The sequence below is a fragment of the Urocitellus parryii genome, chromosome 5 (genome assembly GCF_045843805.1).
Source record: "Urocitellus parryii isolate mUroPar1 chromosome 5, mUroPar1.hap1, whole genome shotgun sequence".
Lineage (NCBI taxonomy): Eukaryota > Metazoa > Chordata > Mammalia > Rodentia > Sciuridae > Urocitellus > Urocitellus parryii.
The window spans coordinates 21,583,523-21,607,907 of record NC_135535.1 but is presented as its reverse complement, the minus strand read 5'-3'; the positions used below and the strand labels follow the sequence as shown (position 1 = coordinate 21,607,907).

The 24,385-nt window shown below is 37.4% G+C and overlaps 1 protein-coding gene across 15 annotated transcripts in view; it reads right to left on the bottom strand.

The window, feature by feature from the left end:
- The window catches only part of Anks1b (ankyrin repeat and sterile alpha motif domain containing 1B), a 1,073,357-nt gene that overhangs the window by 259,554 nt on the left and 789,418 nt on the right, over positions 1–24,385 (bottom strand). For all 15 annotated transcript variants that reach the window (XM_026398716.2, XM_026398722.2, XM_026398739.2 and 12 more), the window contains one exon: positions 3,749–3,901. In XM_026398716.2, coding sequence (XP_026254501.2) covers positions 3,749–3,901 — 153 coding nt within the window. The remainder of the gene's footprint in view (positions 1–3,748; positions 3,902–24,385) is intronic.

The following is a 24,385-nucleotide window of genomic DNA, read 5'->3' as shown; positions in this document are numbered from 1 at the left end:
TCATCATTTTCAATATTGTAGGATATAATAAGCCTGGGCTAGGATGATTTCCTTGGTAAACAGTGATAAAGCCCCTAGGAACAAATTAATCATATGTTCTGCACTGAGATTCACAAGTTAATAAATTGGACAGTGTTCAAATTTATTTAGTCTTTTCCAAGCCCCCTTAGCTGATACACAGTAGTAAGAGAAATTAACATTGTTTCTCATAATATCAATACATTTTTGTCTAGAAAATGGAAAACAGGTTATTTGCATGGTCATTAGTTATTTTTAATTTCATAATTAATCCTTACACATTTCATGGAGGAAATATGTCTATCTTCTTTCTAAATTTTTTCCCATGTAGGGCTGTTGTGGTTTTCAATAGCAGATGGAACTGTTGTGAGATCTTACCAATACCATATGCCAGCCCTGAGTAACTTCTGAGTTGGAAAAAAAAAATGAATGTACTTGTGCACTCTTAACTAGTCATTAGTTCTCTTAACAAGCCGTTGGAGGGACAATAATTCAAACTGGAGGTTGAACCAGCTGGCATCTGCACAGGGAACAATTTTCCTGACAATTTCTCCCATGTATTCATATTTTAACACTAAAATATCATTATAAAATTGAGAGCATGATCTTATTAATGATAGTGGCAGTCACAGGAGAAAAACAGAACTATTGATAAAACATCATCTTTGGAATATGAAGCACAGATTAGGAATAAAGGGAACAATTACTGGCCTATATTTTATGCTTTAATTTGAGGTAAACCTAGACCTGTAAAATTGGCAATGCTTCATGTCTTAAGACTTTCTCTGTGTTTAATTTCTCTAGGCTAAGAGTGCTAATGGTAAGATTTTTCCACTTTTCTTTCTCATCCCATACTTTGCGTAGCTTTGCACCTAAAACCCTTATTAGTTTATTCAGATAACCTTGGTTTTCAAAGGCAATAATATCTCCCATGAAATATTTGGGGGAGTTTTTTGAAATATTATATTTTCAAATATATATTTATGCTTTTCAAGAACAACTTTGTATAGTTTTTATTACCTCTTTGAAACACTTTAAATTCATTATACTGATGATAGCATATTTAATTTTTCTAATAATAACCATAATACCTTGCCACACTAGATGCAATACTGTATAGTGATGCTGAAGTTATTTATAATCATACCAGCAGTCTGTCTCCTCAATCTCTGTTCTCTTCCCTCCACCAGCTGATCTCTGTATCAGAGACAGCCTACACTTGAACTTCTCTATTTAACTTCACAAAGGATAATTCTTGGAGAAATTTGGCTTCCTTAAAACTAGCCACTGTCAGCATTGATTCAAGATGTGAACTTCCCTAAAAGGCTTCAATCAAAATCAAGACGACTATACCTTCCCTTTAGCCTACAAATCAATAAATGATGGGTACTTAGTATTGGATGTTATGTCCAAATAATATATAAGAGATTATATCATATTTGGGTGCATTTCCTCATTACTTGTGATCAATTAAAGTCTTGAATTTGCCTTCCCTCATGAGTTGGGATAAACTGATGAATTTGAGGACTAAATTTGAGGTCAGTCAAAAACTTTTTAAGTCAAGAAGGAGACACATCACCTCTCTCATTTAAAACAAGAGAATCCCAACAACCCCAAAGCATCCCAACTGTAGTGGGTATAAAAATTTGGTTTTCTAATTTCTATGTCTAAAGGTCAGATAAGTTTTTGTCCACAATAAGTATATCCACTGAGTTAAATGACTTGCAAAGTCTCCCCATTAACAGTGTGAACCTGCCCATATGGATGTCACAAGGAATTTAAATTCAATCCATTTAGTCTAAGGAAAATGTTCTTGGTTGGTAGTAGACGCAGTAGTGTACTTCAAGTCAGAAGGGTGTGGCTTCAAGGTCTAAACACAGTAACTATGCTTTCAAATTCTGATACAACAATTATAGAAGGCACTTCGTCCTAGATCCAAGTCAGATTGTAGTGCAACAAATTTAGTTGAAGGGAAAATCCTTGAAATTTGCCTTCTCTCAAATTCTCTCTGCATTCAAGGTGTTTGGGATCAGCCCCCAAGTCCTGTCAGTAAACCTAGGGTCTTTGTAGCATCACTGTCCTGCAGTCACTGCACAAGTCCTGTGTGCAGAGATCTCTCGGCCACTGGTAACTTTAGCCTTGGGGGAAGTGAGCATACAAGTCCCCATCTTCAACACTGGACCAAGTATTTGGATTTTTGAGAGATATATAGCCTCATGTTGTAAATGATCCTTGCTTCAATAAAAACATGTTATTCTAGAGTCCTACTGGAAGCCATTCTTCTCAGTGGGGATTAACTGCTAATAACATAACTCACAAGCTACCTCTCATGAATATTTGCTCTTTAGTGGAGAGAAGTTTTATTCAGAGCATATTATAGGGATATTTGGGTTACCACTCAACTTGGAAACCTGTTGTGATCTATGGAAGATACCCCCTTTAATAAATGACTAGTAGCTATGATATCAGTGACAAGTTCTTAGTAGAGAATTGAAATCTTAGCTTGACACAACCAAAAAGCTTAGCTTGACAAAAACCAAAGCATGTAGATTCATTTCCATTGCTACACAGACTAAGAATGAAATTAATCAGAGGCTTTAGTCAGACTGTGAGTTTTCTTTTGATAAAGATAGCTTTTATGAAGGGAAAAGCAGCAAAAGGTCAAGAAAGAGTTGCTTATGTTAAATTTGAAACCAAGAGTTTGTCAACTTAATATGAATTTAAAATTCAAGAACAATTTCTATAGGGTATTCTAGAAAAGATATTTTTAAGATAGACTTAAAAGCAAAGAATTATTAGTTAACAATAATATCTATCTTAAATGATAGCTTAATTAATGACATGTAATTTGTAAAAAAACTGTACTTTTAGAGAGAAAGTGGCATAAAGAGTAGAACAGAGCACTTTGCAACCAGCAGATATTCTTTATCTTATCTCTCAGTTTACAGACACCTTTTTACCCAATCATTATGAAACTTTAAAAATCTCTAAATAATTAAGTGATTTCTCTCAGTCACTTTGGGAAAAAAGAAACATTTATAATGCCAAATATAATTCAGACAAATGATCGTTTATATTTTCATCTTGTTCTTTCATTTATTCTCTAGGAAAGAATAGAAGTAAAAATGAAACAAGAAGGGTATCAAAATCATTTATGCAGATTTATTATCTCTTTGGGCTGGAATATATGGTGACATATATTGTTGGCCCGTTTTTATAGGAAATCTATGTCAAATGTATGAATAAAACAGAGTCAACATTTGATTGAACACCAACTCTAGAAAATAAAAAGTTTATATTACAGCAGCCTAAGTAGAAAGAGCAAAAGCAGTCTTCTTCAAGCATGAGATCTGTATGTGAAGTTAAGGAATAAAGATAAGGAAATATAACATAGAAAATATGAGAATTTAAACCTTTAACAGTGAATATGAGCAAAGATCAGAATGGGAGACCATTTGCTATCATATTCATATCTTAAACTGCCAAAATTTCCTAAAGTGGAAAACCTCAAATGCTTGGAAGGTCTTGTCAGATAATGCAAAACACCCTGAGAGTCCTCTTTTTATGTCTTAGTTCCTTCCCTACATCAAAAATTCAAAACATATGGCCTACCTGTAAATCCTTGTTGGATTCAAACCATTATAGAGAAAGAAAAACAATTGCCTGCCTGCAATAATATCTTATTTATCAAGGTTTGAATGACTAAGGGGTCAGTAAAAGACCAACTTACGTTAATAAGTTCAACTTCCCAGATTTTTTTCAAAAGGTCCATCGATGTGTAGCCATTAATTAGAAAGGCTTTGGTGTAGTCACCCAGTTCAATGGAATCCAGCCACTCGGCTACAGAGGTGGGATGGTAACCATCATGACCAATGGGTCTCATCTGTAATTAAGAAAATCACATTAGGACTGATTTAAACTGTTTGCCTTATGTTTCAACAACAGAACACATCTTGCCACTTGCAAATTTATCTGTGAAGTATCAGATGTTTCTGGATAAGGAAATAAGGAAAATGAAAATTCTTCATGCACAATTCTAAATCATTAGTAATTTTCACGCTGAATTAGTTTTCAAAACTACACCCAGAAATTTCCAATTTAGCGGCTAAATTAACTCTGTATTTGAGAGAATGAAATATGTCAAACTTCTGTTATAGAAATTATTGTCATTTTGTTGGCTGAAATTAAAAATGGTGTCAGTTGAGCGGTATTCAAGGCTGAAGGCACATGGAACCGCATTTCCAAAATATAGATGATAATTTTCATATGCACAACATCAAAGCATGTGAAAATACTGCATGACTTGAGACATTTAAAAGGAATTCATGCTTATGCAAGACATGTATTGTAGGTAGTGCAAACATGCTGCAGAAACATACTGCTGTGGTAAGCCAGTTAAAAAGAGGCTTTTGAGTGTTTTAAGACCATGTGTTCTGCGTTGACTCTACAGTATGTTAGACATGAATAGAGAACTTGCTGGCAGACAGGCTCCTATTTTTTGTCAGCTATATACGGATTTTTTTTTTTAATACTTTAGGAGAACAAAGAAGTGTGACAGCAACATAATGTTTCTGAGTTTAAATTGGAATATGAAAATAACTTAAGCAAAAGGAACTTCTGGGTTTAAAATTTTGTATGGATTATTCTAGTCCTTTAGCCTTTATTTGAAATTTTAGTTGAATTTGTGGTTCCTGGTTTTTGAAGTGACTCACTGCTAAAACTCTTTGCATGCCATTCTGTTGGTCTTGGATTTTTAAGGATAGCTGCCAGCTTATTAACCTGATGTCAGCCTTCAGTGAAATACCTGGTGGGAACAGTGAAAATGGGCAAAATACGTCATAGACTTTTCTCTTCCTGCAAATTTAAGGAGATAAGTATTAATGGAAATCTATGTGATTCTGATTTGTGAGCAGAGAAAAGATTAGCCTGATGTCAGCGATTCAGATTTCAATCTTAAGCATGGTGAGCTTTCTGTCACTATGCAGAATTCTCATTTTTGAGATTCTTCTTACTTTTTCATTTTCTAGTTACTTTTTCTCCTTTCCTCTTTTCTGTTGTTCCACTCCCCAATCTAATTTCCATTTCAAGGATTAAACGCTCTCTATTTTAAAGTTACAGTGCAATTCATTATTTGCCCTAGAGTTCAAAATGCATAGACTTTTGTATTTCACTTTTACATTGGCACACCAGACCTATTTCAGCTATTCATTAAATATTTGTGTGAAGCTTACTCTATATTCACTACACAGTATCTACAAATGTAAATGGCAACTCAGGGTTTGAAAAATGAAGTTTAGTGACATTCACAAAAACTGAAAGTTATGCACGTGTATACAATTGGAGTCCAGGACTCAAAATGAGAGTTCAAATACATTAAGTACCTTCATGTTAATTAGAAACACTGGGGCCATGTACATTCTCCAGGACTTGTTAAGAAGTGATAAACTAGCTCTACTAACTTAAATAGTCACCCAAGCACCAGGAACTGCTCTGACTCTTAAAATTGACATAAGGAAATAAGTGGAAGTAGGAAAAGAAGAAAGATAGAAAGGAACAGTGGAATTGAACTGAGAGCCTGGCAGGAAAGTTTTGCTATTAGCCCACTCAAGAAGCTGACCACCAATAGTGGATACTGGGGACAAGCTTAGAGTGTCTTGGGAACTCCTTAGGAAGAGTCAGTTGTTCCTTCCAGAAAACTGTAAAATGGGATCCCCATGGGCTTTCCCCCAAGAGATCAGTAATTGCCTGTTAAAAAGATATGGATGGTCAGTGTTAGCTGGGAGTGGGCATGTGGATGTGTGCAGGGCAGAATTCACCCATCCACTCATTCAATGAATAAATTTAGTCAGTGCCTGTTCTGATGAATGTTGTGGAAATAGTAGGGAACAAAACACATTAGACAATTTCAAAGTGAACCTAATTAAGTATAAAAAAGTTTTCCTTTTCCCCAACCCATCCTTCTTGTTCCACTAGGGAATTTAGAATCAGAAAAAAGAAGCCGGTCCCTTGAGAGAAGGCTAAACTTGGGAGTGGGGAGCAAAGGAAATAAAACTAGAGGTTTAAAATAGATTAGCACTGCGTTTTTCAATATTTTACATGACAAGAAAGTCATTGGATATGACTGAGATCATATAAAGAAACAGCAAAAAGAAAGTCAAATGAGCTTGGTCGAAGGCAGTGATTGCAAAAACAAACAAACAAACAAATAAACAAACAAACACCCCTGCATCAGTGTCTCACTGGACACAGACTGTGCAGTAATCTGGTTACTCATAAAGGCAAGACCAACTTCAAAGAGTGAGAGGGAGGGAAATGCCTGCTGGAGGATGAGAGAAGGAGCAGGGTAGAGTGCAAAGGTGAAGAGGCCCTGGGAGTGGGCATGTGGATGTGTGCAGGGCAGTATTCACCCATCCACTCATTCAATGAATATTTAATCAGTGCCTGTTCTGATGAATGTTGTGGAAATAGTAGGGAACAAAACAGTCATAGTCTCCCTCATGGAAATTATAAGTCTTAATTAAAAATATGTGAACAGATGACCAATAAATTATGAAGGCTCTGCATACCTGAAGAGAGGAAACTATTAGAGCCAAATGAAGTTGCAAAATTAACTTGACACATATTTAATGATATGCAGAATGGTAACTGTGCTGCACAATAATTTCTTCCAAAGCAATTCTCCCATCTGTTCCTTTATTTCAGTTCTTACCATCACTACCCTGTTTAGGTTCTCGTTAGCACTTGCAAAAGCTAATGCAATAACCTTCCACTTGGCCTCCCATCTTTGCTCAGCTTCTATCTTGCTACTACATTAATTTTCCTAAAAGGCACGTAAGTCTGCAAAAAACCTGTAGTGGCTCCTTCTTAAGGAGAGTCCAAGTGTCTTATTCTAGCATTCAAGGCCAACTGGGATCTGTCACAACTCTGCTGTAAGTACCCTAATAAATGTGAATAGACACATGGGTATTTCTAAACATTAAATTGCTAGCCATTCTCTGAACATGCACCACACAAAGCACAACCATATCTTTGCTAATATAATTTTCCATGTTTGTAATGCTTTTGCCCTTATTTCTGGAGGTATTTTCAAGAACTGACTTCTCCTCTTGAGAACCAAGATACATTTTTCTAGTGCATGTCCGTATTTTGCTCATGCCATTTCCTCTTCCAGAAACACTGTTTCCACCTCTTCTCCCATCAAAATTCATCCTTAGGAGGTCTTGCTTAAACATTGCCTCCTCTGTGAAGCTTTCTGTAACGTTACCCTTATTATCAAGTAAAAATTAATCAAGTATTCTGCTAGATGTCTGTAGAAATTTACATATGATTCTATTATAGCATATTTGAGTTTGATTTCAATACTACTTAGAGAGTAGTATTTTCTTCATTGGACTGTCTATCCTTTGATGACAAAACAAGGTGTTACCCATTTTTTAGTCCCTAAAGTGTCCAAGAGAGCATCTCACACTTGACAGGCATTTGCTAAGTACCTGTTATTTAATGAACATATGGAAAGAAAATGACATATTCACTTCTGTGGCTTGGTATCCATTTAGGGGGAAACATATTTTGTTCTCCATGTCATCAAAATTAAGGTTATTTTATGGTCCATAATAACATTTGTAACTATTTAAAACCTCCATATATCAGGAGCCAATTCCAGGTGGTACATTGTATTACAAAATGTAGTGAACTTTTTCCCTAGCCCAGCAGTTTGATTCTATTGGCTATGTGACTTGGGGCCCATTACTTCACCCTCTCCAAGCATTGTCATTTATAAATGAAGGTGTGTTGGACCCATGATCTCAAAGCTTCTTTTTACAGTATACCCTAAACTTTATAATTCTATGGTATAAGAATTAATTTTGAATTAACATCTGATTAATTTGCCTAGTAAGGAAAAAAATATGCCCATTGACAAAAAAAAAAAATAGGACACATAGACTAAAGGTCAGATGGTGCTCAGATTTTTCTTATGACTTTAGCAGTACCCACAGGTAGTACTGCAATTGCTTTCTCAAATTAGCAATGATTAAACTTTTTTTTCTCACATAAACATCTGGCAAGAAAGAGTTAGGAAAAGATAGCTTCAGGGCTGCCAGGCCAGAAATACGCATGTGCGGGAGATAGGCACAGTTTGTAATCTCAGAGGCAGAATGGTGGGCAGATAGCAGGCATATGCAACAGAGGTTCACAAGGCCATCTGATTTAGCTTGCTGAATTCCAAAGTCTAGGGAAACTTAAGCTGGGACAGAAATTGGAGACAATAATGAAGCTTTAGGCTTGGGAAAGTTCAGATATATTGATATATTTTACTGAACAACTTGCCTGTTTCTTTGTTCTGCCTGAATGGACACTGAGTATTCTCCAGGGGTCTTAGTGCATCCGAGAGAGAGAGAGAGAGAGAGAGAGAGAGAGAGAGAGAGAGAGAGAGAGAGAGAGAACCTAGGCTCTGAGCTGCTTGCTCCACTTCAACCAAGTAGCTCCTATCTTAAATGTTTTACACAGGCAAGAAGAGGAAGAAGGATTTCTGTGGTTTAAAAAGAAATGTTTAAAAACCACTGATCTAGAAGATATTTATAAGACTAGAGATAACTACAGGTTTTTCCCCCCTCAATCTCTTAGTTTTATTGGAATATTCAGCATGGTCTATCATATATGTACATAATATATGTCTGTATATGTATATATGTATATACAATCTATCATTCTATCTGCTTAAAATCAGCTTTGTCTGTGAAGACAAAAACAATACTCTGTAAAATGATGGAGCCAGAAGACGGGAGTTATAGCAAGAGGAAGGCCAGGAAAAGAGATGAGGGAAGTAAAATGAGAGACATAATATACAGTAAAATAGATTTTGGATTAAACAAAAAAAGTAGCTTTCAATGCAACAGTTGTTAAGCAAAAACTATGACATTGGCATGGTAGTTTGACCAAGATAATAAGAAACTCCAAAAAGCCAATAAAGTATTAGGGAGATTTTTTTTATGTCTGAAAGTTTTACACAGTTAAGACTGATCTTACCATGGCTTACCAAAAACTGTCTCTTTTACATAATGGGGCTTATAATTGGGCTTATGTCTGCCCAACTAATGACAAGGTGCATTAGCTTTTTTGCTTGTTGCTGTTATGAGAATATGTTTGTGACTATGAAATGAAAGCTTGGCATGTAAATTTAACTTCTAGGTCAGCTCCAAACTGAAAGTTTCTTTGCCCTAGATTAGCTTTTTTTTTTTTTTTTGGGGGGGGGGTGTCTTCCCATGAGCTAGAACATTAATGCCTTCAGTTAAGCTTTGACTACAGGCATAACAATATCCTCAAGTTTGTGAAATGGTTCTCACAGCTTTCATGAGGATCACATGGGGAATCTTGTTAACATATGATTCTAATTCAACAGGTAGAAAGGAATATCTGAAATTCTGCATTTTAAAACAAGTTCCCTGATGATAATAATGTTGTCAGTCCATGGATCATTCTTGGAGTAGCAGTACTTTAGAGGATGATGGAGGAACAGATCAAAGGCCCTGCATCCTTCCAGAACTGCATAGAGCAGAACCAACTTGTAAACCTGGACTGCTTTTTTTCAGAACTGTGATATGAGACAAAGGACTATTCTATTCTTTAAACCACTATACTATGAAGCTTCTTGTTTCATCTGCATAGCTTCCCTTCAATATAAACGTAACTGAAAATAATTGTCATACAGAACATTCATAGGGAGTCTGTAACTTCATTGACAGTACATTGTATTTTCTCTTGTTTTGTGTAGCCATAAATGTTCACATGTGTTGCTTCATTTCCTTTAACTGTGTTTGTTGACATATTTCTGTCAATCATATTATCACCCCTTCTGACAATTATGCAAGGTATAAAATGGGGGGATTTGAAAAAACCCCAAGTTTCTAGCTTAGATATCTGAGTACATGGTATTGTTTTCAGCCAAGGAAGAAAATAAATTGAAGATGCTTGGAATCACATCTTAAATTTTAAGAAGTCTGGAGAATCATATGACCTTGGGCACTGTCAGCAGCACAGGTGGGAATCTTGGATGCCCCAATTATAGTTGCATGACCTTGAGGAAACTACTCCTCCTTGCCAAGCATCATTTTTTGATTAGTAATATGCGAGACAAAAAGAATATCAACAACTGAGAGAGTTATCATATGAATTTAGTGAAATTATGCAAGTAGAATTTAGCATAGTACTTGGCACAGAGAAAGACAGAAGCACTCAATAATTATGTTTTATCATAAATCATGTGTAGACGAGACTGCAGAGTGATCAGAGTATGAGAAGAGATTGGCCTAAGAATGAACCAAAACTTTCAAGAAAGTAGGAAAAGATAAGTATACTCAGGAGACAATAAAGAAACAAACAAACAAACAAACAAAAATCAAAAAAGTCAAGACTAGAAGAGAAGTAGGGGGAAGAAATTGAGTTTCAAGGAGGGTTGGTCAGTAATGAGGGATGCTGCAGAAAAGTCTAAGAAGATGAGGGAGAAGAAGTGTTTGGGGATCTGGCAAAGAGGTCAGAGGGGATGTGACTGAGTAAAACACAGAAGTCTGGCTGCACCTGGCTGAGCAAATAGAAACTTCAGGCTAAGCTATCCTTTTGGGAAGTTTGTAAGAGAAGAAAAGGAGAGAAAGGATAGTTTTAGAAATCACAAAGGAAAAGGCATTAAAAGGGGCAAAAGTGAGGACTCAGGAATGGGTCCAGGAATGGCCTGAAGATTGATGGAGAGTGCTTGTCTTTTTCTTGGGGGCTTTCACTTGCCTTTCTTGAAAATGACAGAGCCAGGGGGGATAGCTGGGGCTAACTTTAGGATTAGTAATCTTTGTGTTAAACACAGTAAACATCTGGAAGTCCTAAGGCTTATACTTGGTGAGAGCTCTTTGTGGGTGAAGTACCTTTGCGACCTTCTGGTGCTGGTCCCTATGGGGTCCATGGCTGTCTGCATGTGGCACGCCACTTTCCAGATACAAACATACAAACCTATCAGCTCACCTGTGCCAATATCACTGATGTGCCAGCCTCAGCTCTTAATATACCCGTGGCTTCTCTTTTCCCACCTGGATATGCTTTGAGATCTCAGACTTCCTGCCTGGTAAAGCTTTTGTAATATACACAGCTGATATCATTGTGTACCTCCCTTATTCCAGCTCCTTATTCTACCTTCTTCTTCTCTGTCCTGCTGCTACCCAAGAATCAAGCTAACAGCAGCCCTGAAAATAAACCAGGACAAGTGGTGCTAGCAGACAGTGTGCTGCCAAGTCCAAATGCAGGTCTATCAAGTGGTGAGAGGATCAGATCTCCTGCAGGCTGAGAGAACTGGGCTTAGACATCACTGTGCTGTTTCATCAGTGGCTCTTAAAAGACTGACTGAACATGAAAGAAAAAAGCTGATCCACTGACTCTGGGACCCCAGAAAAAAGTCCACCTATCAATATCCAAGTGCTATGTCAGTGCAGACTTTGCTGGAAGGGACATGTCTACAAGATGCATAGCACTATTAATGATAAGAACATCATCTAAAAGTTACATGGGGCTTTAAAGGCCGTCAAGTGACTTAATTTAGGTCATCTCACTTGAGAAGAGTTTTAGGTGATGTTTGGGGAAATTCTGTTTATGGAGTCTGAGAACTTGGTACTCCATGAAATGATATTCCTTCTGTGGGAAATACGAATATGCTGTGACTGCTGTGGGGAAGCAAGGTCTAAGGTCTCTGTGTTGTGTGGCAGTGGCAAGGAAGGGGTCTGTGTACAAATAAAACACTGGCTTGAAGCCTTTCTGTGCAGATTAGACTCTGTTTTGGATACAATTTCTGCAAAAGAATAGAGAGGACCTTAACTCTCAGAGGTAAGAGAATTGTGTTGAATGTTGCTTTGGACTCAACTATAGAAAATAATAACCCCTCTAACTGTTTTCCACACCAACAGCCAAGCATCAGTGATTTGGGGTCCCTGAACTGTTCAGACAATTGAAGATGCCCAGCTTTAGACATAGAGAAGGAACAATGAAGAGGTTATCTGGATATTACTTGGCATTACAGTTTTGGAGAAAGAAGGGAAAGTAAAACACTTTGGACTGGACACTGTCTCTTAATGTCCCATGTTTTCTATTTCATGAATAAGAGAAAAAAATTAAAACCTAGCCCAGGAAAGGCCCGAGGTCCCTCTAATTTTGATGTCAGATCATGGAGTAAACTGGGAGTAGAACAATGGACAACGAAGAAGCATAGATAAGAAGTGTTTTCATGATTCAGGAGCTAATAACTTTTCAGCAGGACAGAATCATCAGAGAGGCATTAGACAGACAAGTCTAGCCTCTAGCCGTTAGGGACAAGGGGCATCCCCTTTGGTCAGAAGTACAGGATAATAACAAATTAAAACAGTAAAGTAGCCAACATAGATAGCTACAAACCATGGTTGGGAAAATAACCATAGCAACAATTACAAAAACAATTTATTGCTTTGTAAACAGTGTGAGTGGTCTATTAGTCAGGCACTAATGTTTTCAGTTTCATCTCTGCACATGAAGAGTAACTCTATCTGTAGCATCACTTGAGAACAGCTGTCTGTCATGCAAGATTGGTGTGCACTGTGTACTAAAAGACCTATAAAGCCATATATGGGACATGCATAAATGTGGTTCTGGGGTTGGAAGATTTTAATGAATGATTTTATTGTATTCTTCCCTAAAGCTTTTGTTAAAAAGTGTATTTTTAAAAATTCAATAAATGGAATTTTTTCTATCATCTTCTTATTTCTAAAATCCTTGTTGAGATAATGCTGACCCTCAAGCTCTTTGTTAAACATCACTATTTGTTTTGATTTATTTCCTTGTTGCAAAGCTCTTTTATGAAGCAAAGGCTCAGATTAAAGATGAACTGAGGATTTATTGCAACTAGAATAAGGTGCTGAACAATGCTCCCCGTCATTCACATTTTCAAGCTCTACCAGTGATGTGAACTATATTTAGAAAAAGGCACTGGGTCTCTTTTTTATCTGCAGTACATGTTTTCTGACATTCGGGTAAGCTATTTGGTGGTTAATATAGCATACCGCTTTCCTCTTAAAACAGAAACTTTAAATGCTACTATCAATCAGGAGAGTCTTCTGCATGATTTTAGTTTCAACTAATTTTCCCAAACTTGAGTCTTCAAAAGATAATGAATGCTTTGAATGTCAGTTCTATTTATTTGATATTTAAAAGCCATGTCCTTGCTTACAGCCTCCAGGCATGTGCATAATAACATCATCCACTGAAGTACTTCAAACAGATATATGTACCACAAAACCAATTAGAAGTATACAAATGAATAACTTATGTTCTGCCTGAGTAGAATACTACAAAGGATACCATTCACATGGTGGTCAAAAATTACTATATGCACATTCACTTATGGAGTTAAAAATGGAACCATCCATCCATCCATTCACCCATCCACTCATTCAACAAATACTAACAGTGTGCCTACTATATTCTAGGCACTATGTGGGAAATACCAGTGACCAAAACTCGAAAAGATAACCAGTTCTTGTGGAGCTAATGTTCTAAGTGGGGGAGTCAGATAACAACTAATAATAATAATAATAAAGAAATAAAGTGTATATTTTGCATGTATATTATGTTAGGTGATAGAAATATTGGAAATAAAGAAAGCACCGCAGAGTGATCAGAATGTTGGAGAGTGGTGTGGTGGAGGGAGGTGAGGGACTAAATAGGGTGCAGGGGGAGTTTCATTAAGAAAGTAAGATTTGATTAAAGATTTGAAGATGGCACATTGGCTGTGTTGGCAACTAGCCGGGGAGGGGGGGAGGATTCCAAGTAAAGAGAACAGATAGAGCAAAGGCCTTCAGGAAGGAGGGAGGCCAGTGTGTGATCCAAGAATAACAAGGTTACCAGTGGGGATGGTGCAGTGCATGCAGGCACAGAGCAAAGGGGAGCAGGTCAAAGGGGCAACTGGTGGCCAGATTAAACCAGGCCTTGAAGGCCTGGTAAGCTCTGGCTTTCATTCTGAGGGAAACAGGGAGCCAGTGCATGAATTTGAGCAGAAGTGTGGCCTGATCTGGCTTGTGCTTCAGTGAAATCACTCTGGAGGCTGTGCCGAGAACAGCTGAAAGGGAGGCTTTTCAGAGGCTGTGGAAGTAGTCCAGAAGAAAGAGATTGGTGGCGTGGAATAAAGGTGGCAAACAATAGTCAAATTTCAGACATATTTTAAAGGTAGATTGGCACGATTTCCCAAAACACAAAATAAAATGCTCCTTGTTCTCTAATATGAGCTTGGAGTTTGTCAGCTTGATGACTACAGCTGTGGGGTATGGATCTCAGCTTGAACAGAACTGCGTTCATCTGTTATGTGTGGGAATTTATGCATGACTGGCAGGCTTGGTCTTGCAGGGGTCTGTTTTCAGTAGAGAATTCAGGGGCCTCAAAAGACTCTCTGCTCAAATTGAGAAGTCAAGGCAGATGCATTTAATTCAAAAGACAATAGATGAGTATCAGAAAGAATGGGTGATTCTGATAGATTTCAGGATCTGGCACTCTGACCAGGATAAGGTTCAGGTCCCAAGGACCTTGCCTTAAGATGAAAAGGCTTCAATAAAAGAAGTATATCATGAAACATTTTTGGGACATTGGGAACAAAGAGAGTTAGCAGAATTGGCACCAGCAGCTTTATCAGTGAGCAGAGATGGTGCCATATTGCAGTACTGGTGCCCTCGACACTGGGCCCTGGCAGCTGGCAATGGTACCCACATTGGCAGGCTTCAGCGGCATTGGCAGAACATCTTGTTGGCATTGGCTGAGGTGCCCTTGAAGGGAAGACACTGGGCATCATATCAGTAGCACACACATCAGTACCTCTGACACATTGGGCACCTGCAGCTCTGAAGCAGCCTTTGGAAGTCATCAGAGGCTGACTTGGCACCCTGAGTGGGTACTGACAGGACTGAGAGCACTTTTGGATAGGGATTGGTGGTTTTGTTTCAAGCCTTGGTGACAGGTGACATCAACACAATAAGCTGGAGCAAAACAGGCAAAAAAGGGCACATGTCATAGGGTCAGCCAGTGTCTACTCAATGACACACATTTGATGAGAGACACCTAGAACAAATCACTAGGAGGAGTTTCAGTAAGGTCTAGAGCACGCAGAGAAGGCTGTCCTGTATAGTCATTGTGATCCCATTTCATAGACCTGGTTGGGGTTTCTGAATATCTACAGGTAAGGGATGGTCTAAAAACTGCTCCTTGGCAAGTGAGAGCAGTAGCCACACTGAACAAGAGCCGGATCCTCAGGGAATTGGTGACCACATGATGGTCTGTTTTTGTCATTTCAGAACTTTTAATTACCGAAGTCAATGGAGTGACGAAGAATCTTCAGCTCTATTATGGGAATCCTGACTAGACAATTATCTCTTAAAACAATTTTAATAATTACTATTTAATTCAACAGGAATTTTTTAAAAATATTTTTTTAGATGCATGGCTCTTTGTTTTATTCATTTATTTATATGTGGTGCTGAGAATCGAACCCAGTGCCTTACACATGGTAGGCAAGTGCTCTATAGCTGAGCCACAGCCTCAGCCTCAATTCAGCAAGAATTTTTAAGCACAAAATACAAATGTAATATCACCCTAGGAATTGTATAAATGTAAAATGTTGCACAGGTCTACCTTTAGGAATATATAATTTTCCTCAGTATGCATTTAAATATATTAAAAAATAGGAGAATTTAATTATCAAAGTCTTTATAAGTTTGAGAAGAAAAATTTTAGTGGTGGAAAAGTTTGGGGAGAGTTTATTTTACAGTGTCTCTTGGGGTTAATATATGAGGAAGTAAGTGAAGGCATATTGTGTCGGGGGTGGGGGGTGAACATGGGTATCCTTTTCTCCTTAATGTCCTTAGTTCTAGGAGGAACACAGGCAGCATCCTCTCTATTGAGTGACTCCTTGAATGCTAGGTTTGGCTAAAAATATCTATTCATTCTTTGAGAATCAGTTCAAGCATCATCCACCTGTCCAGAAAGATTTCCTTGATTCCCACACACTTAGCCTTCTCTCCTCGTGCACCATTTTTCACACAGTATTTTAATTTTCGACAAACCTGACTCTAAGTAGGTAGAACTCCTTGAAGCAGGGACCAAATCTTTTTTTTTTTTTTTCATTCTTACCAAGCATAGGGCCTAAACACACTGATGATCTGGTTGAATGGATAAATCAGCAATTTACTGATGAATATCTTGGCATGGCTATATGGGTGTTTGCAGACACAGGGCACCTACAGTTGTACCAGCTCTCTTACACCTGGCTCCAAGCCTGGGAAGATGCTGAGGTGTCAAGATGTAAGGTCAATTGCTACTTTGTGTGTACATCAGGTAGCACTTAGTAAAAAGTGTTCCATCCAAAGTGGATACCAGAAAATGTTGACAGATGATGATGTAATTGAGTCCCAGAGGTGAGAGGCAGGGAAATCAATCTTTTATACATTTACTGTAATAATCTCTTTTGTACCTTTCACATTCATAAATTTCTATAATACATTTACCTCTTTGTATTTAGAATATTGTAATATAAACCTTTGCCACCAAGCAGTGGCTTCTAAATAAAGAAGGACTCGAGGGTTAAAATTGATAATGCATTCAAGAAAATTCAAGAAAAAGCTTTTAACCTGTCAGTACTCTATGATTCATAAATTACAACCTTAAAATTATTTAAAGTGTATCTATTTAGTACTTATACCATCATGAATTCATAGAACAACACATAAAGCTAAAAGTGTTTTCTCTTAAAGACATGAAGAACTCTAGCTGTTTCTTGAGTGTTCATTTCCTCTAAGAGCAGCAGTTATCTGATAACTTAAAAAAAATGGAAAGAAAGTTGAATTTCTATTTACTAAAATAGAAGACAACAGTGCTGTGGGAGCTAATGAAAATGGCCAGTTCTTTTTTCTAAAGGTGAGTGCTTTGATGGGCGATTTTACAGTGTACAGAGACTGGTGCTCTGGTGATAGACTAAGTAGAAAAAAGTAGTTATTAAGAGCAAAGACTTCAGAACCAAGATGATTGGTTTGAACCTTGCCTTTGCCACTTACTTGCTGTGTAACCTTAGGCAAGTTACTTAATTTCTCTCTGCATTGATTTCCTCACCTATAAAACAGGGATTTAATTTTGCTATTTAAACTAGTTACTTTAGGGGTTAATCCAGTAGTACTTATAATAGCGTCTGGCACATTGGAAATTTCTATTTAAATATTTGCTATGAAATCAAGGATTTTCCCTGCAGTGTCTTTCTGGCATGCTCAGGAGTGTTTTAGGAAATGTGGATTACTAGGTAGAGTGTCCTCTGCGGGTCCACAGATCAACCATCATGCCAGAACCCACAGGCAAAAGATGGATGTGAGGACCACCAGTCTTTGAAATCTAAAATTCCATTAATTACCAACAAAGAAAATAAAGCACAAAGAAATATCATGTAATGAAAAAGTGCTTAGTTTAGGGGTAGAAGAACATTAACTATGTCACTACTGTGGCCTGCTCCACTGCAGGTGTTCATCTGAGCTTGAAGTATTTGACTTATTATTCATTGAAAGGTGAAGTGAAGAATGAAGTTCGTGGCTGGATTAATGGTATGAGCTGTAATTCAGAGGATGGATATTATAAACAAGAGCAAACAGCACATCTATCTAACTAAATAAGCCAAACAAATGCTTGTAGTCACTTTTTGATTGGTGTGTCATGAGCTATTGCAAAATTCCATAACAAAGAAGTTTTACTGTGCATAGGAATGGCTTTTTGATTCATCTACCTTTTCCTCCAGGAGGCCTTGCAAAAGTTTATAATTTTACTTCTATTATAGTTCACTTCATATTAAAATAACTTGAATTTTCACCTAACTTCTTTATCTAGACAAAAATCTAGATGAAGGCACAGACTGTGTAATTTCATCTTATTTTTTTCTTCTTGTGCTATGTCTGTGACATTAATACATTTGCAGACCCCAAAAAACAGAGTCATTTGACTTGAATGCTACTGATTGAAAATATAGAATTTAGTAAAATTCTATTCAACTGTTAAATTAGCACTCACTTGATTATACAGTAATGGTAGGAAACATTGACTTAACAATGGCTTGTTCAAAATGGTAGGTATGTTGTTTTATAGTTTTTGTGAAAATTTAAAATTTACATAGTTGTGCTTTTCTATGACATCCCAATGCCTTTAGCAATTTAAGAGAACTACACCATCAGGGTCTTACTATTCAGATTCTTAGTCTGGTTCCATTCGGTGCCAGACATTTATTGAGCCCTTGCTGTTTAAGCTCTTCTCCATCTCCCCACACTCTTCTTGCATTTTTACTTAGTGCTGGGAACTGATTTCATTACCTCTAAGAGATACAGTCAGACAGGTAGCTATCTCAAAATTAAGCTTATTCATTTAATCTCTTATATAGGAAGTCTCTAGTTATGATTTTAACACCTTCTCTTTTAGCTCTTGATGGGTTAAACAATAACTCCAAATGTATTCCAAAATGTTTAAGTTAGCAGATGACAATCAAATCTGCAATTTTATTCCTTATTTAGATAATGAGAAATCTGTAGTGTGCAAAATCCACTAGTATAGAAAAAAAAGCTCACTGTGCAATACAAATACAGTCCTAGGCAGATTCTCTTGTCAGGAAATGAGTCCCTTTGTGGTTAATTTTTGGTCCTTGACAAAAGCAATATCAAAACTTTATTGATTTTTGTAGTCTAGAGTAATATAATAACCTAATGTGGCAGGTTCCACTGTTATCTTCATTTTACAAATAAGGATATTGAGGATTAGAGAATTTAAGTAACTTGCCCAAGGTGACTCAAACAGTAGGTGGCTAAACTAGGATTAAATTAGGTTTAATAAAAACCCAAGAGGGTTCATTTTTGAGCCCTGGCAAGATTGCAAGTTCCTTAAGATGACTTAAGTGGATTATTTAGCTTGCTTATCTCAATATCCCCTTAGTATCCTTATTGTCCTTTGAAGTACAGTGCTTAGACAATACAGTGAGTTGCCTGGGTTTGAAGCCCAGTTTGTCCACCTAAAATGGCATTCAGACATCCATATGATTCTTTGTCCATTCTCTTGCTCAATATTTTTATCCACAGCATTTACCATTACTTACAATTACCTACTTTTATCTGGATCTCCCACTAGAATATAATCTACGTGAGGACAATAACCTTGTAGGTCTTATTTCCTAATCACATTATCAATAGCTGGAACAATGCCTGGCACATGGTGGATGGCTCATAAAAACTATTGTGTGAATAAATAAAAGGCAACTCATTTTGCTTATTGTTTAAGCCTGGAGTAGTAATTTTCAGATATAATTAATGGGCTGAAGGAACCTCGGGTTGTTCTTGGTTCACCTTCAACTTTTGAAAAAATATTCATTTAATAGATCCAAATACAGCACAGCACAACACCCCTCCAGGCTGGGTAAAATCATTATATCCATTTTAAAGATGAGGAAACTGGCAGAGACATGTTTAAAAAATTGCCCAAGGTCACCCAATTAGGCAAAGAGCAGAGCCAAGATTCAAATTCAGGGAGTCTGGCCATGTTCCCAACCACTATACCATGCTGTTTTCTGGCTTAATTCTATAAAAGTGTCTTTAACACGAGGTTTAATGTTCTAAAGATGTGTCCCCACTCTCTTTAGAGAATGGTCTTCCATCTTGTCCAATCTTCCTTCCTCTCCACCCAGATTAAAGACGAAAACAAACAAGATGGTTTTATTTATTACTCCATTACACCTTGCCTTCCTGCAGGTAGCAATGCGTGCTATCGGTGAAGCTTCTCTGCATCCACCTTCAAGGGCATACGAGAGATTTGAGCCCTGGAGCCTGCTGGACAGTTGAAGTGGTCTTGTGGGTCTATTCTTTTACATGGCTGTCTCCTTCCTGATCTGCCAGGGCTTCTGGATCCCTGCCAGAATCCTTTCCTCCCAGCCTTGAGAAGGGAATTCAGTGATCTAGGGAGGCTACAAGAATAGCCTTTTAAGCCTGAAACCTAAAAGGAAGCCTAGTTTTATAGACATCCCTGTTCTTGCTTTGAGTCCTTTGGTTTTTTTCTGTCCAGTCTCTTTTCAGTTTCAATCACAAACATGTAAGCATCCTCATGGCCCTGGGTCTCTGCCACAGCACAGTATTCACCCAGGGGCAATTGGGCTTTAGCTCCAGTTCCGTTAAGAAGGAGCAATCTGCCTGGGGAAAAGTCAATTAAGATGACTGGGATTTAGTTTCTTCACCTGTGAAAAGACTCAAGTAAGAGGATGAGCTGGATATTTAAAGGTTCTTTCCAGCTCTAAATTGGAATTGTTCTTTGAAGGATTATGTAAGGAAGAGAAAGAACTCAGATAACTAAATCCCTTTCACTCTCCCTACTGGCCGCAGTATAACTCCAAGGGAGCCATTGCTCTTTACTAAATGGGGGTGAACTTCTCAAAGTTGAAGGACAACAGCTGCTGGGGATAGCAGTAGGTGGGAACCTATTTACTTGCCTAATTCCTCCCCTATTTCTCTGTAAATATCAGGGGGGATTATGAGTAAAAATGATATTTCAGCTCTCTGGTATACATATTAAACCTTTCCAAGACAAATTCATTTAAATTAAAATATTTTAAAAATCCTCCCTCATAGGTTTGGAAGAATGCAGTTTCATTTTGCCTTCTGAAATTGCATAAAAACTTTGGAACAGAGCTTAAGTGAATTTGGACTGTACTTATCTCACATCCAATAGTTCTCTGAATATCCATCCGGCTTCAATAGATAGGGCTATTTTGCACTCTGTACATATACTGGGTTTTGTCCTTTGAGCTTCAAGGAACATCGGCCATTCTTTTTCCCTGTGTGTCCTTCAAGAATAGACTGGTTATTGGTCCTCACTTGTAAACAGAAAGCATGAGGTATGCGGGAGACTCTAGGAATGCAGGCCACCAGTGTTGTGGGTGCTGACATGCATAAAGAACATGCCATGCTCCTTTGTAAAACATTTAAAGATAAAGGCATCAGTCAGGAAATGCCTTTAGGATTTCTGATCTAACTCACCCAGTTTTGATCTCTAATCTGCATTCTTTTTAGAACAGATTTAATAAAAATGAATTGGTCATTACTATCTTCAAGTGCTTTGTGCTCCAGGCTTAGGAAATGAAGATGAATATAGATATGGCAAAGATCCTAATCTTGAGTGAGAGAGACTACCTAGTCAATAGGTAGTTTTTGTATGAGGGTAGGAAGGGAACACAAAAGGGTTAAACTTTCAATCTCCCCCAGAGAGAGGATGTCATAAAATGCTTTTACAAGTAAGTTTTAAGGAGTTACTAGAAGGGAACTTGTGTAAAAAAGGGTGGCAGTTGAGGTACAGAAAGGAATGGTGTTTCTGTCATCATTTCCTGGGACAAGAGTATATGTCTTGTTCTACTTTGCAGTTTAGCGAGGGTCATGAACATCATGGTGAATCAAATGTAGTCTAACATAAGTGGTGCACTTCCAGCACTGTGTGGTCTTCCATGCTCTTCTCTACCCTGCCTTTAGATGGTAGCACTTAAAGAACTCTGCCATGACGGAAGAAATCTCAATCCCTGAATTACTACTTGGAGGGGAGCTACCTGACTCTGGACCTAGCATGAATAAGAACTAAAAATAATAGTGTTAAAACACCATAATTTTGCAGTTGTTACAGTGGCTGGAGTTCACTATCCTGATTACACAGTGTGCCAGGCTAACGAATAATAAGAAAGATGTCAAGGATTTGCTGTTACTTCATAATTTCCATACCTTAGGTTACTCAAGTGTTTGACCTTAAGTCAATTACTCTTTCTTCCTTCCTCATTCTCCAAAGGTATCAAATTCTCCCTGAAAATTTACAGGTTATAACAAGATAACTAACCCTCCTGGACCCTGTACCTTTTAATGACATTTTTAAATTTTATATATTATTATATAAATTATTATATATCATTATATAAAATATATTATTATATATTATATATGACTATATAAAATATATTATTTTGAAACATAATAAATATATTAAAGCTTTAAAATAAATTTATATAAAATATAGTAGTATATGAATATTTTACTTGTAAATATATAAATGTGTCCATATTACATAATATATAAGAAAATATCATTAAAACGTTGTGTGTGTTTATGTATACAAAATCCATTTTTTCTCATTAAAATATATGTTTTGTTAGGGCAAAGGGTGCACCTACATTGTTCATTACTATAACTCTAGTGCAAAAGGAAGTGCCTGGGATATAGTAGGCAGCCTTGAGTATTTGTAGAATAAATAAATAAAGATAAATGCAATAGAATTCAGGCAGTTTTCTTTGATGAAAATGCAACTTAGCTTGGACATGTTTATTCTGAAGGCTCTGTGTTATATCCAGATGTGGGATTCCTGAAGGCAGAGCTACAAATCTAGAGGCAGTGGTTTGGGGCTTACTCATGTGTAGGTGGTAGCGGCAGCTATGGGGGCAGATGAAGGTGCCAAGGGAGAGTATGGGAAGGAAGAAGAGGAGAGAATTAGGACTGAATTCTGGAGGGTATCAATTCATGAAACAGACTCCACATAAGAAGCTAATAAAGGATCATTGGGAAGAGGAGGTAGAACTAATCACATCGAGACACGAGATTCTGGAGTAGTTTGCTTTCTTGTTTGTGAGAACACTGAGTTATAGTTTGGGGGCTAGATCTGGGAATATAGAAGAATTCAATGAACACCTATTTATTGATTTATATAAATGCTGAACCCTGAAGAGTTCCCATGAAGATGGGGCCAACACCTTTTAACAAATGTGCAGCTAGTGTCATCCCTGTTAGTCATGACAAAATACCTGTGTTACCCAAATCTCTGGGACAATACCAGGAAGCTTGTGGGCCATCCTGGGCCCTTTCATTCATCTGACATAGTAGGCTATATTTCTGATCAGAATCTTTCCTGTCTAGAAGATTTTCAGAAGTATAGTGAAGCCTCCATCTAGCTAGAGATTTGTTGCTAATATAAGTTATGTGTCAGTAAACAATGGTACACAGGTCAAATCCAGCCAATTGCCTGTTCTTATAAATAAAATTTTATTAGAACACAGCCACACTCATTCATTTCTGAATGATCCATGGTGGCTTTTATTCCACAGCAGGGTTAAGTAGTTGCAACAGAAGACTTATGGCCTATACAGTGTCAAATATTTACAATCTGGCATTTTGTAGAAAAGGTTTGCCAATCCCTGGTCTAAGCACATCTATTTGTCCTAGAACAATAAAGCATTTTCAGAGCTGAAGGGATGGTCCTTGAGAATACCACAGCCTGTGTCTCTAAGGACCAGACCAACAGGAGGTGGAATACTCTATTCCTTTATCAGACTGAGTTGAGTTGTATATTTACTTTAGATTGGGACCTCCATGTTAACGTTGTATATATGTGTGTATATGAAACTCTGTTCTGTGGTGTGTCTTTAACAGATGTCCCTTGAGTGCTAGGCCAATATTGGGTGTCACAAAATTTAAGACATTAGCCAGTGGGGGAAGGGAAATGGAAGTAAAAAGAACGTGGGTAGATGAAGAGTGAGTGATGGGATGGGAGAATAAAAAGCTACCCTGTCTAAATGTACCATGAGAGCATCTGTGCCTATAGCCTGTATTTTGTCACTGCCATTCTGAAAAATAGTTTAAAAAGGAATAAGTTTTTATCATTTTTCTAAGTGACAGGGAAATAAGACTGAAACTTCCTTTCTAGACTTTTAAAGAAATTACATGGGTTGTACATTTTCCCTCTAAAGCATTATCCATTGAGACTAGAATTAACAAACATCTGAATTTCAAGGCTACTGAAAGAAACTGGAGTCTTTAAGAGCATAGACTTGAATGGGAAGCTAAAGTGAGATATCACATTTATAATATTCCTTTCAGATTCTAAAATAATCTGTGATCCTACCAAATTAAGACTTTCATTTCTGGAGAGATACTTTTCCCTGTGACACAGCAGTAGCAAAGAGACAGCTATAACCAAATCTGGCCCCTAGTGCTTTGTTTTGTTAACAAAGTAACTGAGGAAAAAAAAAACCCATATAATTTGTTGGTGGGTGAGGGAATAGGACTTGTGCTTTCCAGTTTGCCACAGTTCCCACCATTCTAGATTGTCTTGTCTTTAAAGTGTTTGAGTTCTCAATCCCTCTAGTACCTTTTCATCCCTATGGTCCTTTTTTAACTTTCTAGTTTTGCTAGTTTTTTTAAAAAATGTATTTTCTTTGCTAAGTCTTGTTCAATAGTATTTGACCAACTCACTTCCCCGATATAGGAAGAAATATGCTCGTTTCAGTATG